Raw genomic sequence first — 22,704 nt, forward strand, 5'->3', positions numbered from 1 at the left:
AAAATAAAAAACCCAGGCAAGTTCCCCCCCCATTTATCAAGCAAAATCTCCCTTAAGTACATTGTATAAAGCCGCCTCAACAAGTACCCTCCCTCTTCTGCTCCTGTCTCAACCACATGCACCCAACCCTCTGTTTTGCACTGGCTTCAGTGGTCAGAGCCTTTCCTGGGACATCTCAGCTTATTAACCCAGATAAAGCTAGTAATTTTTTTCAGGTTATTCTTCTGCTGTTGCATCAGTTCAGTAAAGAGTGTGTGTTGAGAGCAAGAGAAGCACCAAGAGCAGGACATCCCCTTTAAGCAGATGTTTGAGCAATGGCTCACTTCTACCAAACTGTCCCAAGGCTTTTTCAGCATGCTCTAGGCTTCTCTGTATGCATTAATCAGAACAGTTTTATAGTTCTTCCACAAATAGTTTTGAGATAACTTGTCTGCCCTATGGAAAAAAGGCTGCAAAAAGATGATGCATTACTTATACTCTGCTGAGGGCCTATCTTACTTTCTTACGGAAGTCAGACTCTCTGGATCAATACCACCACTGAAGGAGATAAGGGAAGAGAAAGACGGAAAGTTAAGACTAACAGCCAGGTAAGTATTTAAGCTAACTCGGCACTAAAAGTATATATCCCGCTTCTAAGTAAGACAGATTAAAAGTTTTTTTGAATTTTATTCTTGTTCTCTCCAAAGGATCTACCCTGGATACTGCTAGCAAAAACAGAATTGATGTTATGGTATAGGCTCTTGCCTCCAGATACCTGACAACGTTTTAATTCAACCAGTTAGTCTTCATACACCACTATTTATTAAAATAGTTATAAACCTCCTTGATATCCTTCCATATTAGACTATACCATTTTATTACATGAATAGAGATGAACCAGTCATACCTTCTTTCTCATTTTAATGGCAAAAAATCAGAATGTCTTAAAAGTATTTTTTAATACAGAAGTAAGTTTGAATACTCAGTTTTGTCTTCAGAAACATTAACTAACTTTTTTTTTTTTCCCCCAAGAAAGTTTATTTAAGTTAAGCTTTCTATTCATCAACACATAGCATTTAGGTGGGAAAAGCACCTATGGAATCTTCATAGTTTAAAGACTGTATCACTAAATTAATCTTCTGCTTTCCAGTGTTACACACAAGCCTACCAAGCACTGGATCCTTGCCAGATAAACTAGTTTTATGTTTTAAAACATTACTGCAAATGAGTGAGACAAATGTAATAATAGCCTCTAGCTTTTTTCTTCCTCCTCTTCTGCAACATATGCTCCTTTGTTCACAGCCATTTAGCACTTGACCAAGTAAAGCAACAGACAATAACCAGAAATCAATCGAAGGCTGTGGGCAGCCCTGCCCAAAGTCTCACTCTTCCTTCCATACTTCTTTGTAGCTTTCAAATAATGGAACCTAGCACATCAGCACATGATAGATGCCAATTTTAATGGAACAAACCAACCTATTTCTGGCTTTTTCAAATATGCTTTCTCACAGACACTACTAAAACTGGAAACAAATCAGGATTAAAAACTGGTTATAAAAAACTTTTCAGTTGGTATAGCTTCTCCAAAATAAAGTACAACGTTTTCAGAGGCAAAAGGAGTAATATTCACAGGGCTCTTCCTGATTCTCATTGCCACTATGATTCAGGCTTTATTTAGAGAGTTTACGACTTAATTCCAAAAAGGAAACAAACCAATAGAGAGTTGACAGAAGAGGGGAACAGATGAATGCTGAATTGCAACTGGGGACAGGGAAGAAGAGGCACAGAAATAAATGTGACCTATTTTCGCATTACAAAATGATGGACTGGCTATGTAAGGAAAGAACCTCTGTAATTTATTTGCCTTATTGAAATGGCAAAACACTTGATTTCTTTAATGAACAGAAAGGGAAAGTAATGAAGGTATTTCAGGAGTGAATAACCATATATTGACAATGACTGGCAAGAACAATTGTAGCAGATTTATTTTGTGTAAATTTTCAAGGAGATACCTGGAAAATGTGTGAACTGATTTTTTTTTCTTTTTAAATACTTTAGTGTCAAAAATAAAGCAATATGTTATATGTTCATATTAATTCTCCCTTTCATACCTTTTGAAAGTTTACCTAAATATCAAAACAATAACCTACTATTTTGCTTATAAATAAGCATTAGAACAGAACAATTTAGAAAAAGGGGGGGAAAGAACTTCAAAACTCATGTGGTTTGCAATTTTTGACAAAAAAAAAAAAAATCACAAAAAATTATATGCATAAGCTACAGCCTTTGGCAAATTAAAAGAAACACACTTTATCCTGTTAAGTGAAAGAAAGTCAGAACAGAACCAAGCATTGGAAAGGACCACAAGTCCAAACCCTGACAGGAAAAGGGAACCTAGCTTTAGAGTACTATGCTACATCCAGAAGTAACCTTCTCCAGGGCAGGAAGCCCATTATCTACTGCTAGATGTTATTCACTCGCTAAGAAATTTCTTTTTTATTTTCCCCTTTCTGACCAAGCCTGCAACTTCTGCATAAAAATTGAAGTATGAATTGCACATATTGTGCATCAACAGAAACACAAGATTAAATATTTTTCAGTCAAAGAGATTATTTTACCTATTGCAATGAAGCTGGATAAAAGGGTTAATCTTGCACTGTCACACTGCTTAGAAAGCCACCTTAATCTAGCACGCAGGAAAAGATCACTATAATTACACCTAAAGCTAACAAGTAAAATTAAGTCTACAACAGAACATTTACAAAACATTTGAAGATATGTGCAACAAGGCAGTTAACTGTAAATCCTAATTATATGAGAGTTGTGTTACAAGGTTTCTATCTGACAGGTTAGTCACTAAAATACAAGGACTAAGCTAATACAAAGTCTGTTTCCTGAAGATTAGTCTGTAATGAAAATAGCTAGACACAGAATAGCTACCTGGCACTTTCATACTGTTTCACAGTCAATAAAGTATCTTCAATTGTTTTATTCACCAATGTATTCACACTGGCAATAAAAAAGTTAATAGCCCCAAGAAGAGTTTCTCCATTTTTAGCTAGAAGTTTCTGTGTTTCTGCATTGTAGCCAAACTCCTCCTATAAACAAAGAGCAGAGAAAACAAAACTGTAGATTATTTAAAGTCATAACATTCATCAGCAACTATATAAAAAAATACAAACACACAGATGTGGCAGTTCTTTCACTTCTGTTTGGGTATGGTTATGATTAAACAGATAAGATTTCAATAAAATATTAAGTTCACACTTTTTTTATGAAATCTCTCTAACATCAGTAAACCATAGTTCACAATTTTGTTACCAGGCGTGATGTTAAATCCTATTTTATAACGTGATTTTTCTGCACTCAGAAGTCTTGAATGTTAATTAGAAGTAAGCACTAATGTAATCTTTACATTGTCATTAAGCAGGGTTTTAATCCAGCATCTCTCATGTGGTTGTCTAGGTAATGCTTTAATACCAACAGAGACACCACTACATTAAATACAGTAATATAACTAAATTCACAAGGGCACACAGCATTAATTAGCTATTAAGTTTTATTCTTACATTCTGGAAAAGAGAACTGCAGAAAACCCTAACATCTATCAAAGTTTAACAGGCATAATTGAAGAGCAGAGCGTTATAATGGATAGCAAATAAAAATTATGATGTAGCTCAGCCATAAATTTTAAAGGGACAAGGGCAAAATTATTTCCAAGGCATTTCAGTCACATTTGGATATATGGTTGTTCATGTCTTTTTGTTAACAGCAGTGTAAGCCCTGATCAAGGCTGCAAAGATTTTCCTAATGCATGGATGCCAAACGAGTCCAATTATTATATTTATGTCATCCATATGGCATCTTCATATTCTGCAGATGGGAGTTCTCACAGAAGAGTGCAATCTCTGGTTGTAATGGCTGTAAAACACACAAGGTTCATATTTGGAACTTGGTCTTTTTAGGCTTGCACACTGCCAACAATTGACTCAGAAGTGCTGTATTCTCCCAGTTTCCTTTCATCTGTCTAGAACACAAACAGCAAAGCCAAATGATATTTCATGTTAACATTAACAACTTCATGAGTGTAAGCGTAAGGGGCAATGGTAAGGGAAGAATCCTCTAGAAAAGGAGGTGCAGTGGAAGTGAGCAATTTGAAGAAGAAAAAAAGAGAACTTAGGGCAAGTTTTCATGAGCTAAGCCCTGTAAACACTGCGAAAGATGTCACCTTTGCTTTGCACAGCTGCTTGGGTGGCAAAAAGCAGTCAGCCAAATCACTACAGATCTTGCTGAAACAAACAAAAAAATAAAATAGTCTTTTTCAGCAGGTTTTGCTCTAACATTGCCAGTAACACAAGCACTAACAGGTGGAAGAAATAGAGTATACAGGCAGAGACAACAGCAGTGGGACTGCCCCTTTCAGCAGTGTTTGGTCCCATCTCTTTTCCCTCCTGCAGCAAGACTGCAATTAGTTTTCCAGCTGGTCCTCTGACCCAGATCATCACAGACCCAAACGAGCAACACTACCAATTCAAAAAAAGGGAGGTAAGAAGGATGGGACTGCAGTGGCCCGCAGTACTAAGAAACATGCTAGCCACCAAAACTGTCCTCCTACTGGTTTGTACAGTTTCATACAAAAGCTTTGGAGTTTTGTCCATGACCTCTGCAGATACCTCTTACAAAACAGACAGGAAATCCTTTCTGTATCAAGAGTTTACACTCAGTTCATGCTCTACGCACAGGTCAATTAAAATTGGAATTAATCTCTCTGTATAACTGCAGGTGCATAAGCGTGGAACCAGAATATCTCTTTGCATCCAAAAGAGAAACAGAAGAACATTCACATTAAGTAATAACTCTGCAGATAACACATTAGGATCTCATTTTGTTATCATGTATAAAATAAGAAATACTACCTTAAGAAGTGGTGTGGGGTTTGCTTTTGTTTGTTTCGGGGTTTTTGTTGGGGTTTTGTGGGTTTTTGGGGGGGGGGTTTGGTTTTTTTTTTTTTTTTAGACTTATATCCTGTTATCATGTTAAATGTTAAAGACTACCTGTTCAGAAATTTTACTTTTAGTCTTGCACAAGTTTTAGAGGCAACAATGCTATCCAAGCATCCAGGAAGAATAGGCCAGGCTACAGATGGTAATACAGTACAGGTTAAACAAAAGGGAAACACAAAGAGGAAAGAGACAAACATCAGGCAAGTCTCCAAGAGGCAAGGTTAGATAACTTTTATTACAGCAGCAGAAACCTTTATTTGATTTTCATCAACAGCCCCATTCAATAATCTACACAAGAGATGAATGACTGAAACAAATTCCAAGACCAGTACAAGATGCTGAAAGAACCTGGAAGGACAGTATTCCCATTAGAAGTTACAAGCTATTCATGGAAAAAACCCGCATTCATTAAACAAGAGCATGATGCCAGATTTAATCCAAGTTTCAGAAGAAACATCCTGCTTCAGCACATACGTCATAACAATCACTAAGTTCTGCCACAAACCACACGCCCGTATTTGTGTCAAGAGTAAACTGATTATTAAAAACTTCTTCTTTTAGCAGATTATTTAATTTCTTAGCTGCTAGTAGTGCTCTACTTTCACAGATTTTTATCTGTCAGACTGTAATATTAAAAACTCCTGTACTCCAGTGCAGGACTCTCCATTTTTTTTCAGCTAGCTATCAGTTAAGTAAGGTTCCTCTGTGCAAGCATGAACTCCACCTCCGCCCTCAATGGGAAAAGACAATCATGAAAAGGGAAAAACAAACAGACAGAGGTTTTAAGTTTAATAACCACAAAGATAATTTGGGCTGTTTCAGCAGCTATGTTTTAGGGAATCACTGAGCCCCTTAATACTGCTCTTCCAAAGGATCAGTAGCAGTATCAAATTGCTTTAACTTCGGAAGTACAGAACAATCAATGTAGAAGCGAGGCAGCTACTATGTTTCGTATGCAACATCTACCTTCTGTCTCTCTACAGCAGACAGTTTTATTATCAGCAACAAGAAGTGCCAGTGTTACATAAACTTCTAAACCAAGGAATCATAACAACCCCAATGCAGATATCTAAAGATTGCCTCTCTTGCTCAGAAACTCCAAACAACATAAGAATATGGCTTAGTCCTATTAGTGGCAAAATTCTGATTAAAAAAGGACTTCGAGATGAAATCTCAATGCTTAAATATGCTACAGAAAAATAATTTACTGACATTCAATGTGCACAACTGAAGTAACGTGCTCTATTCTACTTACTCCCAGGCATATTCCCCAAAGACATCCTGTAATTGAACTGACGTAACACTCTGGAACACTTTGATGACATTTCATTAGAAGCAAAAGTTAATAGTAAAATGCATTTTCTATACAAAGGAAAGTTGTCATTTCTTGAGTCCAACCATCAACTAAAGGCAAACATTTAAGAAACAATAACGAACTACAGTAATTTCAATAATTTCCTATAGTTTTAAGTGAATTACATAAGCTTTTAACATAAACAGCATGTAATATATTTTTAACTACAGTGTTTAGTAAAGTAGCTGCTAACTACTATATACCCTGCATGAGTCAATTAGGCTTATCTTCATCTCTGCCATTTTATTTTTTAACACTATAAAAGTCTTACATGAAGTTCCAATGATTTCAAACTCAGGTCAGCAAATGCATCTCCAAGTTGCCTTTGGGTATGTACCATCTGGAAAAGTTGTGTGGACAGTGTCTGTGCCAGTCTCAAGACATTTTCATATTTTTTTTTGTTATCTCTCAATATATCTATTTGAGCTTCTAGTTCCAGATCTACTGTTCTTGAGCCACGACCCAATTTTTCAGAGATGATCTGACGTGTACACTGGGGAAAAAAATTTAAAGAATCAAGTATATTCAAGACAACACAGCATACACCCATTTTCAGCTTCAAGGGACGTATAATTACACACAATTCTTTCACAATCACCCCTCCCAATATAAGTTTGCACAACAAACTGAAAAAACAACACACTCTTTAGAAGTTTATCTGGACTCAGCAAGAACAGTTGGACAAGTCTCAACTCCTACTAAGATGAATATTCAAGTTAGCAAATCAAGAGCATAACTAATTGTTTCTCAAGTAAAAGAGCACTTATCTCTTTTTAGGTTTGGTGAATATCATTAAGTTAAAAGAAGCAATTTAGCCCACTGCATTAAAGTCAGTTAATGGGAGTATTACTAGTTCTGCATAAAAATATCTAGTTAGTGATCTTTTGGACTTTGTCTATCAACCATCTAATTCCAGATCACCCATGGTATGCTTTCCAAAAATGTTATTTTTGGAGGGTTTTTTGGGGGAGAGGTAAGGAGGTGGTGGTTTTCAGCATGTTTTTTAAAGCTGGCTGGGAAACTGGGAACTCCTACTGAGAAATATGTAAAATTATTAAAATGCATTTCTCATTATTTACACATCTATAAAATGGAGCTGATTGTCTCAGAAAGACTTAGTATTTCTTCTCTGTCACAAGTCAAATTCTTAACAGATTTGCAGTTCATTAACACAGTGAGCAGACAACGTGCTCTTACAAGGCTGTAGACACTTTCACCCAGCCAATGACTGTGACAGCTCAGGCTGCTACCACATTCCACTTATCTGCCAGAGATTTGAGCCCAACTTGGCAGTGAGCCTCCCAAGATGCACACTGGGGTTTCCCTTGACAGAGACATAGGAGAAGCCATTTGCAAAGCACATGTGTAGCAAAGCCATACAATTTCTCTATGGAAAGCAGAAATTATTTACTGTTATGGCAAATTACTTGAAGTTAATCTGTGGTCCCAAGAGGTGAAGAGATAACCAAATTACACATATGAAGAGTTACTGCTAGAAATCAAATTACAAGGAAATTAAGTTAGTAGTCAAGGCCACAACTACTCTGAAGGGACTTAAGTTCAAAGCTGCTATTTTGTTAGGTGAAATAATGCCTAAGCCAATCTTATATCGCATTCCGCAAATACATTACAGCACTGGATTTCCTAGGGTTTCTAAATTCAAGGACTTTAGTTTAATCCAGTCTTTACTTACATCCAAAGGAGATACACATTTAACCTGCTAGAACTTTTATGTCCTTTCTAAATTTAATAGACAAACAGAGGAAAGACTCAAGAATCATCAAGCTGAATGAGCTGGTCATAACTCATAAGCTTCAGATTGGGAAGTGCAGACTATTTGGGCTACTTCATTAGATTCAACCAATTAACAAGAGCGAGCACAGCTAATCTAGGAGACATTTGTCTGTCAAGAATCAGAAATCTGGGAGAGCATAACACATCATATCAACACAGAATACAACTTTACAGTCTGCAACAGAAAATGCAAAATACAGCTTAGCAATGAGTGTGGTCAGAGCATAAATAACCATTTCACTAGGAACTATGGAATTGGTAGGCAAATTTTGGCTATTTTTCAAAAAAAGTTGAGACACACACACCCTTCTATGGATGGAAATGCAAGAGAAAAATCTGAATCACAGAAGGCAAAACTTGGAAGCAAGAATAAATTAAAGGAATTATTTTCAACGAAGGAGTATTTGCTTCAGAAGTTACAGTAAAACACCTAAAAAACCCCAGCAGGCACAAGTAAGGAAAAACTAGTAATTGGAAAGACTTAAACTGCACACTTTGTTAAACTGAGATGTAGCTAAAGATAAAGTTGAACACTGAGACTGAACAAGAATAATTGCGAAAGAAGATGCACCTATCTATTTTGATTTACTCTGGTTCTGAAGAGACTAGTACAGACACAAAAGTTGCTGTATATTCTCACTAGCAAATGGAGAAAATTCCATATATTAATTCCATTTTGCTTTGTTCTAAAAGAGTATCTATAAAAGAACACTGTCCTGAATAAGACCATGCTCCTCAAAAAGAAGTCACGCAAGGCAAAGTTTAACAAAAACAACTCTCTCAAAGAAAAAACTCCACCAAAATACATTTAAGAGAAATATATTTTAAATTGCGTATGTTAAAAGATGAACAGAGACATTACTGGACATGTCTCAAACAGATGTTCCACTATTAGCTCAGTATTAAAGAGAGGCTTGTAAAACAGGCATATAGGGGGGTTTTTCCCCTCAAAGTTTAAGAATTTTTACGAAAACCAAAAAGATAAGCTCTTTATTGGAATTGCTGAAAGTCAGGAAGAGTCACAACTTTCTTGTGCCTATGTCTTTTTGCTAAACGAAAACACCTTTCTCATCCAAAGGGGGAGGGAGGGGAAGGGGAAAGAACAGAAAAAGCTCTTGCCACTTGATTATGGAAAGAAGGGCAATTTCTTTTGATGCTAAGTCATGATTCCTAGGGAGCATAAGATTGGAAAGAGTGAAGAGGGATAGTAGTTGCAAAGGCAACAGAATAATCTTATCAAGTTATAAATTATGGGAAAAAGTTAAATACAGTCTACAAAAATTCATGGTTAGGCTAAACAGAAGAGCAGCTTTAACCTCCTGTGATTTTCAGTTGGAAACAGTTTCTTGAAACAGAAATAAGTGGGAGATAACAAAATAATTGTCTCATTCACAGAAATGCATATGGGACAAAATGAAAGGTACTCAAAATATACGAAGGCATACTTAATTATCTCTTCACAGATGGGTATGACTTCTGAACATATCCAATTTAGATTTCACAACTCTTGAATCAGACACCATGAGGAACTACTCATGTCAGATTCCTAAAGAACTTCCTAACAGCAAGTTTCACCACTAACTCCACTTGCAGATTAACGTCTGGTACATTGAATAGCACAGATTTCAGCTCAGAGGGGTTCAGCTGCTGACTTCCCTCCACTAATCATTTACTCCTGCCCTGTATTTCTGCATCTTCTAACCTCTGATCAGTTAGCTATTATGAGATAAGGAACAGACTTCTTCCCGTGACCTTCCTAATGGGAACCAAAGCAAGCCAGTATGTCTACAAAGTGAAATACTGTCCTTAATCAAATTAAATATGCTTTTTTGCATGTAGCCTACATATAAAGTGTTTTCAAATGTATGGCATCTCCAGGGACATTTGCATAATGCTCCCTCAACTCAGAATGAATTCATAAGCTCTCTCTGAACAATCCTATTCCTCAAAAAAAGCCGTACAAGAAGTCAGTGTGAGACTCTAGAAAGATCATAACTGACCTATCTCCTTAAGACATATTTGGGAAACAACTTCAAGCTTATAGATTTCAAGCAAACAGATTCATTTAAGTTCTCTGAAAGTGCTAGTCTTTGTTTGCTATGCCATAACTGGTGAGATTCTGGATTTCAGGGAGGGGAAGGTTTAAGCCAAGAAAGAAGTCTAAAATTCCAGACTTTGCAAAGACTAATGCCAAAGAAATAATGTTCTAAACAAGGATCTGAGACCACTTTTCCCTGCATTTTTGACTAGTCCTCTGGCTATTGCTTCACGTAAGTGGGTTTGCAATCATTCTGTAGTTGAGACATGGGGAAGTTCTGGGTTTGTTTTCTAAATCAAGGCACCAAAAAGAGAGAATAAGTTCAAGTTCTCTCCTATTTAATTGTGATATAGCAGATTCAATCTCAAGAGTCAATGTTTCTTAAACAGAATTTTAAAGAACAGCTTCAGCTGAATAGCACATATTCTGATTGGATCACAGCATACTCCAGGAGCAGCTGACAGACATCTGCAGCTGCAACAAAATTTAGATTACAAGAAACACAGAAATTCTAAAAGCCATTTAATTAGACATTAAAAAATGCAAACTTCTGATTCTAACATAAAGAACAGCTTAAGCATTTACTAGTGGGCAGAATGTCTCCATCCCTACTTCCCATCCTCACTGGGGAGGAAGTCCTTACCTGGACTTAAGAACACTGGAGGCATTCAGACTTGTGTTTTACAAGAAGTTTTTTCCACAGATTCTTCATTTCTTCACAGTTTGATGTGGATCCCACTGATGCACAACCCACCCGTCCACAGCTCTGTCATTTAAGTTGCAGGCATAACAAAAAGCTATTTTTCAAAACTGGTCTTCATTTAAAACTCCTGAGAGTAACATATTCCCTGACAATTGTTCCTTACCTTATGGCTTTTTAATAAGAGTCACTTCTGGCAAACCGGTGTGCTTTAAGCACCTTTTCTTTATTCTTTTGTTATTATTTTAATTTCATCAAATCCCAATTGATCACAAAGAAGCACCATACAAGAGTAAAACACACGCAAACTGAAGCAACAATTCCAACACTAAGAAAAAACAACCAGCCAAGACAGAACAAAAACATCAGAACAGCGATTAACAAGTATGGAATTTGTAGATGGATCTTTTTTCCCCCATCAGCTAAAATTTTATTGTATCAGCAATCAACTCAAAGATAGCAAAAATTACAACCATTAGTGCTGAAATCTGTACATTCTGTATGTTGAAGGGGACATTAGAAATGGAACATTCTTTACGTTGTTAAATCAATAATACCTGTGAAAGATTTTCCACTTAAAACTAAGGATTTAAAAAGGCTTACAAAGAATGCTACATGGGAGAAAATTAAGCCTTCCCTATGCATTCTTGCTTATGCTCACTGCAACAACAGATTACTTTCATACAGTAGTACAATACTTTGAAAGCTTTAGTCCGATCTAGCAGCAAACTCATTTCTAGAATACATACATACACACACAAATATATGTCTGCATACCTTGTAAGTGTTCAGGCTCCACTTTCTCACCAATTCCAATTTCTCCATTGCTGGATTCTTTACTTCATCTGCTAACACAACAGGTCCACTCTTCTGCTGAGCTCTGCCCCCTATGTCAGACACAAAGCAAATCTTCAAGGCCTTGGGTTTTTTTGTTTTAAGGGATCAATAGTAGGCATGAAAGATTTGTGCAATTGCAGAAAAAAGCAGAGCAAGATGACAGTAAGAACTTAAGATGAATATGCAGATTTTCAAAATCACTTCCAGAGAGAAAGAATTATTTAAAAACTGATATAAAGCATGTAAATCTCTCAGTATTTCATGTAGTAATAGGCTGAGTAAAGCTTACCTGAATGCACAGTTTTACTAACCAACCTTAAAACAGCTTGAGATATATTTATTATTTAATCTATGTTTTAAAGTTCCAGCAGTTGAACAACCTCTTGGATTTAGCCAATCTAGAAGTCTGTTTACAACCTGCAGACTATAAATGAAAATTATCGGCATATAAAAACTGTTGTCAGAGTACAACTAATAAATTTCAAAACAGATTTTTTTATCTTTTCCAATGAATGCCATCCTTTCCAGAAGATGTGTTCAGCCAATATTTAACTTATTTATTTCAACTTTATTAGCTCATTGTATTAGGAATAATTAATTATACAAACCACCAGTATAAAAACAGCAACAAAGAAAATATTTAAAGCAACAAATTAAAATATCTAGGGCAAACCACCACACGTTAATTGCCAATACTTAGCATTTTCAAGCTAGTACGGGATATCATGTGGATTCCAAGTTTTAATTTTGCAAAAATATTTCTTAGTGTCCTAAACAGTAAAAACTGCAAAGCACTACCACTTTTTAAGGAACATTTTTATTTATTCATATACAATTCTGACTACTCCTGCCTCTAATCCCTACTGCTACTTACAGTCACCTTAGCCTTGCCAGGTTATTTATGTAAATAAGAGTTTGGAAAAAAGTCTGTACAGATGCCTCAAGATACTCCTTTAGCATCAAGCTCTACTATGTCCTTTATGTCTTCAAAATGTTGTGCAAACATTAAGTAATTAATCCTCTCAACACCCTTATGAGGTAACTGAATAAGTTTTCTCCTTTTATATAGGAGGAAACAGAAAAAGATGTTAAGTAATTCGCCCATAGGCACAAAATGAGTCAAGTGGCAAAGCCTAGATTGGGTGTTATGAATTCCTAATGGCCACCTCATACTCTATTCTACTGGAGTATGTGATCATTTTGGCAAAAAATGCCAAAAGTTTCAGCTTTACCCTAAATAAAAGATTTTGGTTACTCCCATTTTAGCTACTGTTTATTATTAATATTTGGTAATTTTTTTTTAAATATTATAGAGCAAAAAGCAGCATACAGAAAGGAAAGCAGAGGTTACTTTGTGAACTGTTAAAAGCCAGAAATGAGAGCCACCAAAAACCCCCAAAAGTTATATTTCCAAGTAACAGTAAATCAAATTATTAGAGATATGGAGGAGTTAGTACAGTGTCAGCAGAGACAAGGGCGTTATCCATTCAGTGCTATGATACCTGCGGGAATAATTAAATCGCAACCTTGTCCAGCCAGTCTGCTAGCTGCTGCACTGCTAGGAGATATAACAGATGATTTGGGTGATGCTGAAGAACCTGAAAAGGGGACACATTTAACCATGAAAATCCACCATCTTCCCTTTGAAGGCAATGTGCACTTTAACACACATAGGGTGTTTTTTTCAAAACAAAGAAACATTTGCTTCAGCAACACACTAGATAGAAGTGTTCGCAGAAAAGTTACTGGAATTTCTGATGGAAATGCTTTTTAAGAGGTGCAGCTGTTCATGTGAACTACTCCAAGTTTTCATGATTTAATCTTTTTCTCTAGGTCATTATGCCAAATTTTTTTTTTTTTTGTAAGAGAAATCAAAATACAACTGACAGCTTCATGAATAAAGTATATACTATCACCAGAAAATTCCAGGAAAGATTGTTATATACAGCTTTCACAGCTGAAACCTCCTTTTTCAGGTCTAGGTAGATTTCACTCTGCACTGTCACTGAATGGTACCCACAGCATTAAGGGGTGAAGTAAGCTCTGAAGTCTGTGCCAATTTCAGATATACTTGATTAACATCTACTCCTAAGTCTGTGTAAACACACAGCAATAAGCCATCCTGAAGATCATACGAGCCATTAGTTGTTAAGGTGTGTAATCTCCTTCCCAAAAGAAAGATTTTTACAGCACTTGCTTGTTCTCTTTAAAAAAAAAAACAAAAAACCAAAAAAAAATCCAAAAATCATACCCAACTTTAAATGACCTGCACCATGTGTGTTCTCTAAGGTGTTCTAGGATTAGGCTTTTCAGAGCTTTGCCACTTTCATATCATGTAAATGTGAAGTGGCATTCTTATGAAATTTTCAGGACTGAAAAACCAATCGAACAAACTAACTTTTTGTCTGTAGTGATGAGTAACCATCCTATTGGGGGGGAGCTTTTACTACGCTTGCTGAGAAATTCGGAGATACTTCAGGGCTAACAGTGTGCTGGGAGGGAAAGGAAATCAAGCCTAGCCGTTTCAACAAAATTATCAGTAATATCAAAAATATCACTCAACGTACCTGAATCAACAATCAGCTTTTGCCTTTTAAACATACCACTGAGCACTACTAACATGGGGTACGTGAATCCAATGATTTGGATCCAATTACACAGAAAAGACAAGATTGAAAGATGGCTCACTCGCTGTGTCCTTCTATAGCAATACATTGCGTAAGAGCTGCAACTGGATTCATCCAGGCAGAGAAGTTTGACTGCAAGATCCTGCTAAAGACCTAAAGACTGAATCACTTCAGCAAGTGAGCCAAGACAAGCAGTTAAAAAAAATCCTTATCATTTGACAGAGTATTAATGCAGCTTTATGCATGCTTCATCATTCAACATCCCCCAAATTCTAAAAACCCTTCCCCTCCAGTATTGTCTACTTTGCATTCAGAAATGCAGCCCTAATAAGGACACTCAAACAGAAAACAGAATTTCTAGAAATAGGACAATCATTCTACTTTTGTCCATAGTTTCATAAGAAGCCTTAATTTCTACCACTTCTCTCTCCCTCTGATTTGGTTAGAGCATTAGGAAAATCTCAAGAAAACATTCTTGGAGGAAAACTGTGGTATCTAAAGTGTTAAAAATGACATGTCCAAAACTCATCATTTGTGTACATAACTTTCTACAGAACATTTGGATTTCAAACATATTAATATAGCTTGAAACACATTTTAGACACTTTTTCCCTTACAGGTTAATGCACTTTACAGCTGCTACAGTTATCCTGCTAATAGAATACAAAAAGGCAAGAATGGTGAGCAGTTTGCCATCTGGCCAGTTTTTAGCTAGATATTTTGCTAATTTCAAAGACTTAAAGAAACCACAGCATTCACTTCATAATATATGTAAAGTACAGCATGTAATTCATTGTTTGCATAAGCACAGAATTTTACCAAACAGGAAATGAAGCAAAATGTAAATTAAATCTATGACTACAAAGAGACTTATTTTCACAGCTGCTCATTTGAGATAATTTCAAACCTTTCAAATTCAGAAATTGTTGAAGCCACACAATTCATTAAAATATCACTTTCACATACTATATTGTGGCACTCTTGGTTTTAGACAGATGGGAAACACTGACATTACTGGCTTGTTTATCACTTTATACTTCTCATTGTTTAATACTAGCTTAGATTCTCTAAAACATACATTAATACTTGCATAGTGAATTAAATATTAACTAAAATCCTTCTGGTATAAACAACCGCAACTTTGTGCTGAGAAAATATGAGAACAGACATTTTTTCATTACGTAGTACCTGGAAAAAGAGACCCAAATACATTAAAGTAATATAGGCACTATAACAAAAAAAGGAGAGACAAGTCTCAGGAGCAACAAGGAAGAATTCCACTCATTAATCTGCTCCAGATAAGTGAGCTGTGTATCAAGAAATAAGTGACTCTTCAGTTATGTTTCAAATCAGAACAGTACCTGCAACATTTAAAGAAAGCTTCAATGAAATGTAATAGTAAAATTCTTCAGTCTGACACCATTTCAAGGTGCTCAAGGACTTCCCTTTCTGTAAACACAGACCAATTTAACACTAAGTCGCTTCCACTAGTTGCTTGACAGATACTACAAGTGTACCATATTCTCTCTATTTTAACAACCCAGCTACCAGAGGAGATAAACAGGTTGTCACTAATGCATATCTCAATGTGTACATTTACACCAAAATGCTCAAAGCAGCTACAGAACATTGTACACCTGACCATATGAAAATATGCCTGAAGATTTTAAATTGAGAAGTAAAGACAAAAAAAGCAGTTACCTTTACCTGGAAATGGTCCTGCCTCAACGACTCCCTCTTTGGTGCTGTCAAAGCCATGAGATGTTATTTTGGTTTCAGAAAGTCCAAGTCCAACTGGTAATGAATGTTTCAAGTCCTTGAAAATATTTTAATAAAAATGGAAAGTTAATGTTTAAAAAAAAGATAAAAGTGACTCAGAAGTATTATAATGCAATTTCAGCAGCTCTCAGACAGGCAATTCTGCCTTTAGCCTGGAATGTCTTCACTGGTGTCACAGCATTCTACTGCGATGCACAAATAAATGAATGAGAAACACTGTAAGTATAGCCTGTGTATTTATTCTAGAATTTTCTTTTATATTGATGAAGAACTAGAATGCCATCTCTTAGGGCAGCAGTTACCAAAAACGTGGCCCGCAACATCATGTTATGTGGTCTGAAGCTGGTCCAAACAGCCATATCAGTTTAATAATGTTTCCAGTTCAAAACCAACAGGGGTACAGAATGATCTAAGACTAAGAGCAGACAACATTTTACAAACCAAAAATGTGGAAGCAACTGTCATAATGTTAAAGATAAAAAAAATTACTTCACTCTAAGCAAGAAATAGCTTTAAAATTCACAGCATCCTTAATTTCTACAAATAGCACATGAAATCTCTTTAATATTTGACACGGGAGAAACATCCAGAAAGGCATCACTTCAACAGCTTCCTTCTGAGCACCTACTCTACATCATCACAAGTGCTCACAGCACAAAGTTGCAATTTACTTCTGTTTGCTTTTGAAACTCATTGATTTAAAATTGCCTGAGATCACCTTGTTTAACTTTTGAGAGCTAGGTTAACTACTACAACTAACTTCAATGCAACTGAAGTTTTCACAAAAGCCCAATGCAAGCCTATTACTGAGCTATGAATTCACATATCAATTCACATACCATCCTACTGCCCATTTTTGCTATCTTACCCACCTCTACAAATAGCTCCTAAAGGCTTCCGGGACTATATTTCCAGCCATCTGATTGAAGTTTAAGCCTCTGGTGTTATGGAATATACTTAGGGCTTTAAAAAAAGTTCAGGTATTCAAAGCAATTTAAAACCACTAATTCATAAAATAAGAAGTGGGTGAAAAGCTACTCTGGAAGCGAAAGCAAAAAGGTAAAATACACTTACAAAAACTTAAGCATCAAGAAATTGGAAAACTGGAAGTTTGTGGAGTCAGGTACTCTTCTGCATCCCCTGTGCTTCCATACAGAGGCAAAAAAGATGAAAAAGTATAGAGGAGCAATAGTGAAATTTGCAGAGAAAAACTATACATAGCTTTAAGATGTCAGTGTCTGGACATGTGCAGTAGCTATTTATGATATACGCAATGCTTCTAATTACAAAGAAAACACAACCTTTAAAATCCAATCCATGTTTGACGTATTACTGTAGTCACTCGATCCACAAACCAGAAGCAAGCTAGTACATAAGAATGATACTGCCTAAAGGCTCAGGCTGTCAAGAACTGGCTTTAGATCACATCCCCACAGATTTAGTTAGTTGTCTTCAGCTTAAGACAAACTCCTAGGAGAAGGAAAAAAGGAAGAACTACAAACATATGAATTCCAGCAGAACAGAAATCTTGTTGATATTGAAAACCCAGGATGTTACTGCAATCAGAGTAACTAATTCCTATAGCCATACTTTCACTCACATGAACTGGCTACTTACACAAATATAGCATAATCTATTGTTATCTGTAGCATTATACAAAAAAGAAAAAGGAAAAATAAACAGCATGAACAACAAATAGTAGTCACATGCAGAACCTGATTCACAAATTAAGCATATAATAACATTGGATACATACTGTTTCCAGTCTTCACTACTGACTTAACACTGGTGCTTCCATTTAAGTACTTGCAGTTGGTGGTATGCTGCAAAGCCTTTGCTTCAACTTAGGTTAGCTAACAGAGTCCATTTAACTAAAAACGTAGCAAGTCACTAGAAGCTGAAAAAGCAGACAGACTTGAAAAAGGATAACCAGACTGCAGAGAAGATGCACTGATTTAACAAAAAGGACATGGCATCTTTTTTTTTTTTTTTCCTGAAGGCACCTTGGCACATTGCATAGTTTTCAGAAATACCTAAATCTGTAGCCAGACAAATGTAGACAGCTAACCTGCTTAAGCATGTTCGCAATAGGAATCTAAGCAATCATCTGTATTTAAGGTTAAAATGCAGAACATCTGCTTTGTAAAGACAAAAGTTTAGATATAAACTTAAACAACTGTACTACTTCTGTACATTCAACTTCTAATTTGAAGCTAAACATAGGCTGAACAAACTTCAGAGTTAAATAAATCGGCATATTACAACACATCCTTCTCTTAAATAAAAACCTGATATTTGGATCATGAAAATTACTAAGATCTACAATTGTGTATATATACATATCAGGGTTTTTTACATAAATATATACATATGTATGTATAGGTACACAAACACATATTTGTTTGAAGATATCTACACTTTTTTCATTAGCAAAAGGGCAAAGTTCACTGTAAAGAACTGCATTCAAACCTGTTTTTAAACACCTAATTAACTAATTGAAATATACCCTGCTGAAGTAAGTTATCCTTGCATATGAATTTAAGATATTCACCATTTGTCCATTTATACATGACCAGAATTGTCATCAAAAAGTCAGTGATCATCAAAACACTACTTTTTTTGTTTATAAACATGCAAGTTACTGTTCAGTGGAGACACACTTCTGCATGTAAACTTCAATTTTCAACATGCCATTCTTGCAACTGATTGTGCTTGCCTTTTTTTTTTTACACAAGTGTAGATAAAGAAAAAAAGCTACCCAAAAATCTGTAATCATTCTGACAAAGCAATTTATCCCTTCAATAATTTACAAAGAAGGATAATTTAGAAACAGCCTTAGACTAAGAAAAGATTGTGCGTAAAACCCCACATTTAAGAGAAGATATTACAGTACTTAAGGAGTTTTTAGAGTGGTAAGAAGGCAAGGTAAATAGCCTGCCTTTTTTTTTTTTTCTGTTCCCACTAAATGTAGGTTTGCTGTTACAACACGGGAAGTAACGACAGATGACCCTACTACAATCAGGTGATTATATTTTGACTATGTATTGCTCTTCTAGCTAAGAGGAAGATTCTGATCAAAAGATCTGCTCTCAAACTCATAAGTGATTTCCCCCCTTCTTCATAAAAGGGAAATCAAGTCTTTAGAATTCATCAAAATTTGTTCGTGTATTTCAAAACTACAAATCTGTTAAGGGATCACCATCACAAACAAAAAAAAAAGAAATAAGATGCTTCATTCATAATTTTCAATTGCATGAGGCTGAAAACTATTGCATGTTTATGCAATTATCATCTAGCAGAAGTATTTTAATATTATAACTTCACTGAGACCCAGAGCTAGAGGTCTAAAATGTCTACAACTCAGAAGATTCCCAGTTGTTAAAAGGTTGGATTACCTATCCCACTCTCAGCCATTTAGCATGCTAAAGGCTTAAAGAAGCAAAAGCATGAAATACAGGTACACAGAACAGCTGTACTAGCTTAATTAGATCTAGCCAAACAGTGCAAACCTATGTCGAATAGAGCATTTAAAGCACTTTAACCCTTTGTTAAAATCCCATTTTAATTAGTTCAAATCACCATATTAAACTAAACGTATTTTGCAAGGTTAGTCTTATTTACACAACAGCAATATTCATCAGTTTATTATACGGATCATCCAGATGAACCGGTATGTATTTTTGATATATCAATCCTGTTAAGACAGTAGACACAGCAAAGAAGGTGCTCAGAATGCATGTTCATGAAGGAAAGTTGCCTGAATTACAAGACTACCTCCAAAAAGTTACTTCCCATCCATGCTATCATAATGATCTAAAATGAAGAGGGGAAAGATACCAGAACTGTATTGTTTCTCCACCAGTACAAACCAACCTAGTCAAAACTCAGAAACATACCTAGTCCAAACTAACTTAGTAGAAACATAATACAAACACTCAGTTTCTCCTGAGCGCCTTTCTCCTGAGTGTGTTTTGACCGAGTTTCTACTAAGTTTGTACTAAGTATGTTTCAGCTGAGTTCCTATTAAGTTTCTTAACTATGTTTTGACTGAAACTCAGTGAAACTCAGTCAAAACATAGTTAAGAAACTTAATAGGAACTCAGCTGAAACATACTTAGTACAAACTTAGTAGAAACTCGGTCAAAACACACTCAGGAGAAAGGCGCTCAGGAGAAACGTACTAAGAAACTTAGAAGCACAGTCACTCTGCAGCAGCTTAGTAGAAACTAAGAAGCAAGTATTAATTGTATTAATTTCTTAGTTATGTCAATCCATTATTAATGCATGACTAAGCATAACCTTTTGCTTAGTACTAAGAGTAAGTTTAACAGATATGGTTTTATTTGCCTTTACTATCTAGAATAAAGGTATTTAAAAAACCGCACATCACTACCTAGGTCAGGGAGTCCATTAAAAGTGGAGCGACTAAACTGGGAACAATCATACGCTCATTTATTTTTTAATGATGGATGACATTTTAAATAAAACTACTCAAGTTACCTTCAGGAAAAATTTGCAACACATCTTATTGTAAAGGTCACAGTTTAAAGTTTTAAAGACTACAAGTCCCATGAAATAAAACGTAATGTAGATAGACGTAACATCTATCGAGTAAGATAACTGGCTCTGAACTTTAGCTTCTTATCCTAATTCATGTGCAAGTGGAGCTCCTTGTACATATTCAGCATTATTTTCTTCTTCTCTTTGCCCTATTATATCACTCAGCTCCTATTTTCCATTAATTAAGCCACTAGATCCTCACATCAATATAAATTCAGGCATAAAAATAAATGGGAGGAGAGCTGAAGGCTTTAATTGATGCTGAAGTGGCAAACAACATAGACTGACATACTTCTTCTATTCTCCAATACATTGCTCTTCACTCAGAAGACCCTTTCTTCTACTACATCCCTTTTGACTTACTTAATATCATACTACAATCCAGTTTTAAATTAGTTTCCCTTCTACTCTCATCATTAACATTGGTATTTGGGGTTTTTAAGACTGTATGAAGCAGACCACTTGGCAACAAAAAGAAAGACTGGTCTTTTTTGTTCCATCTCCTAAAACCGGTTTTCTAGAACTGACACACAGAACTGTATTTTAAATCAGTCTACATTAGTTAAAATGTAATTGCCCAAAGTAAAATCTAACTATGCCAGTCAACATGGCAAAACCTAAGAGATTAACTCAGATCTTTCAGGTAGAATGTGAGTGACAAGGCTGGCATTTTTTTCAGAAGGCAAAAGACAAAAAAGAATTGACGTTATCTATTTGTGCAGCCTGGCAACGGAATTACAGAACAAGATGCTGAACACATGCACTCAGATTCATCAGATCCCAGAACTTACTTCCTAATTTTAATAAGATAAACTGAAGACTCACAACAAAGTTAATTTATCTTTTGCAGTTTATTACTGGTATTACATACACATTTAATAATGGTTTTCTCCCCATAAGAATACAAAAAGAGCCAGGAGAAGAGAGTCTACACTGAAAATGAAAGGAAACAATTGGAACAACAATTTCAGAGACTCAGACTGATAATAACTTCATATAGACTTTGTAGAATAGTTTAAACATAACAAATAGCTTACAGCTGCCTGAACACCTTTACAGGCAGACCAAACAGGTTTTTTGATTAATTTAATTTATTCCTACGCAGCTTTCACACTATATGGCATGTTACTGAATTAGGAATAATACACTTCCTCACTCCTTACCACAGTCCTCAGCTCCCAATCCCCTCAGTGACAATAAAACACCACTATTCTAATCACATAATAATAATAGCATGGGAGGAAAACTGTGTTCCAGAAGTCAGGGATAAGTGAGATAAACCTGTGCAGAAAATAAACCAGCAAGACTTTCTTGTATGTTGAGTTTTCTTGTACAAAGTAGTAAGAAAAACACGTTTGATTAGGAAATGCTGAAGTCCTCTGTTATTAAAACAGACTAACAAACATCCCAACATTGGCTAAACGGTTCTATACACTAAGTGTTTAAAGCTTAAGCGAGTTCCAACAGAGCTTGGAGAGCTGAAAAGCACTGGGTCAAGCTTTTTCGTAATGAAAGGACATTAGACATTTCATCCAGTGACGACTGAAGCTACAGCCTTTTTTAGTTAAAAAAAGTTTCCATCCATCATACGGGCAGGACAAAACTTGTCAGAATTCCACAGGCATCTCTTATTATTACAAACAAGACAGAATTAGAATGTAGCAGCATATTTCTGACTGAGACTTTGTAGTTAGGCAAACACTTATTTAAGTTACCTTATAAAATATGCTTTTGATTCTTTTTCTTAAACATAAGGAACAAAGAAGATGCATCAAGTAGTGCTATATCACATTCCCACAAGACTGGAACTAATAAGCTTCCTTATGAAATGACATTATGCCAATCTATGCTGTCTGATGTTCTGCAAAACTAATGGCATTTTTCTTCAAAGAAGGAGCAACCCCACTTTGCCACTTCCAGGTAAATACATTTGCACTACCTTGCCTTGCAAAGTGAAATACTTCTCATGCTTGAGTACATACAAATACTGCATTTGGAGGACAGTAAACACGCATTTTCATGCCTGAGCAGCT

General features: G+C 35.8%; 1 protein-coding gene across 6 annotated transcripts in view; it reads right to left on the reverse strand.

Annotated features, from left to right (window-relative positions):
• Nucleotides 1-22,704, reverse strand: part of ARFIP1 (ADP-ribosylation factor interacting protein 1) — a 40,875-nt gene that overhangs the window by 10,237 nt on the left and 7,934 nt on the right. For 4 of the 6 annotated variants that reach the window (XM_010586123.1, XM_010586124.1, XM_010586126.1 and 1 more), the window contains 5 exons: nt 16,034-16,148; nt 13,208-13,303; nt 11,646-11,755; nt 6,608-6,829; nt 2,920-3,077 (listed from right to left, as the gene is read on the reverse strand). In XM_010586123.1, coding sequence (XP_010584425.1) covers nt 2,920-3,077; nt 6,608-6,829; nt 11,646-11,755; nt 13,208-13,303; nt 16,034-16,148 — 701 coding nt within the window. Of the gene's footprint in view, nt 1-2,919; nt 3,078-6,607; nt 6,830-11,645; nt 11,756-13,207; nt 13,304-15,932; nt 15,964-16,033; nt 16,149-22,704 lie in introns of those variants that run through there. The other 2 variants (XM_010586127.1, XM_010586128.1) reach the window with 2 other exon arrangements.

The sequence above is a fragment of the Haliaeetus leucocephalus genome, unplaced genomic scaffold, assembly GCF_000737465.1.
Source record: "Haliaeetus leucocephalus isolate CR32 unplaced genomic scaffold, Haliaeetus_leucocephalus-4.0 Scaffold140, whole genome shotgun sequence".
In the NCBI taxonomy this organism is placed as follows: domain Eukaryota; kingdom Metazoa; phylum Chordata; class Aves; order Accipitriformes; family Accipitridae; genus Haliaeetus; species Haliaeetus leucocephalus.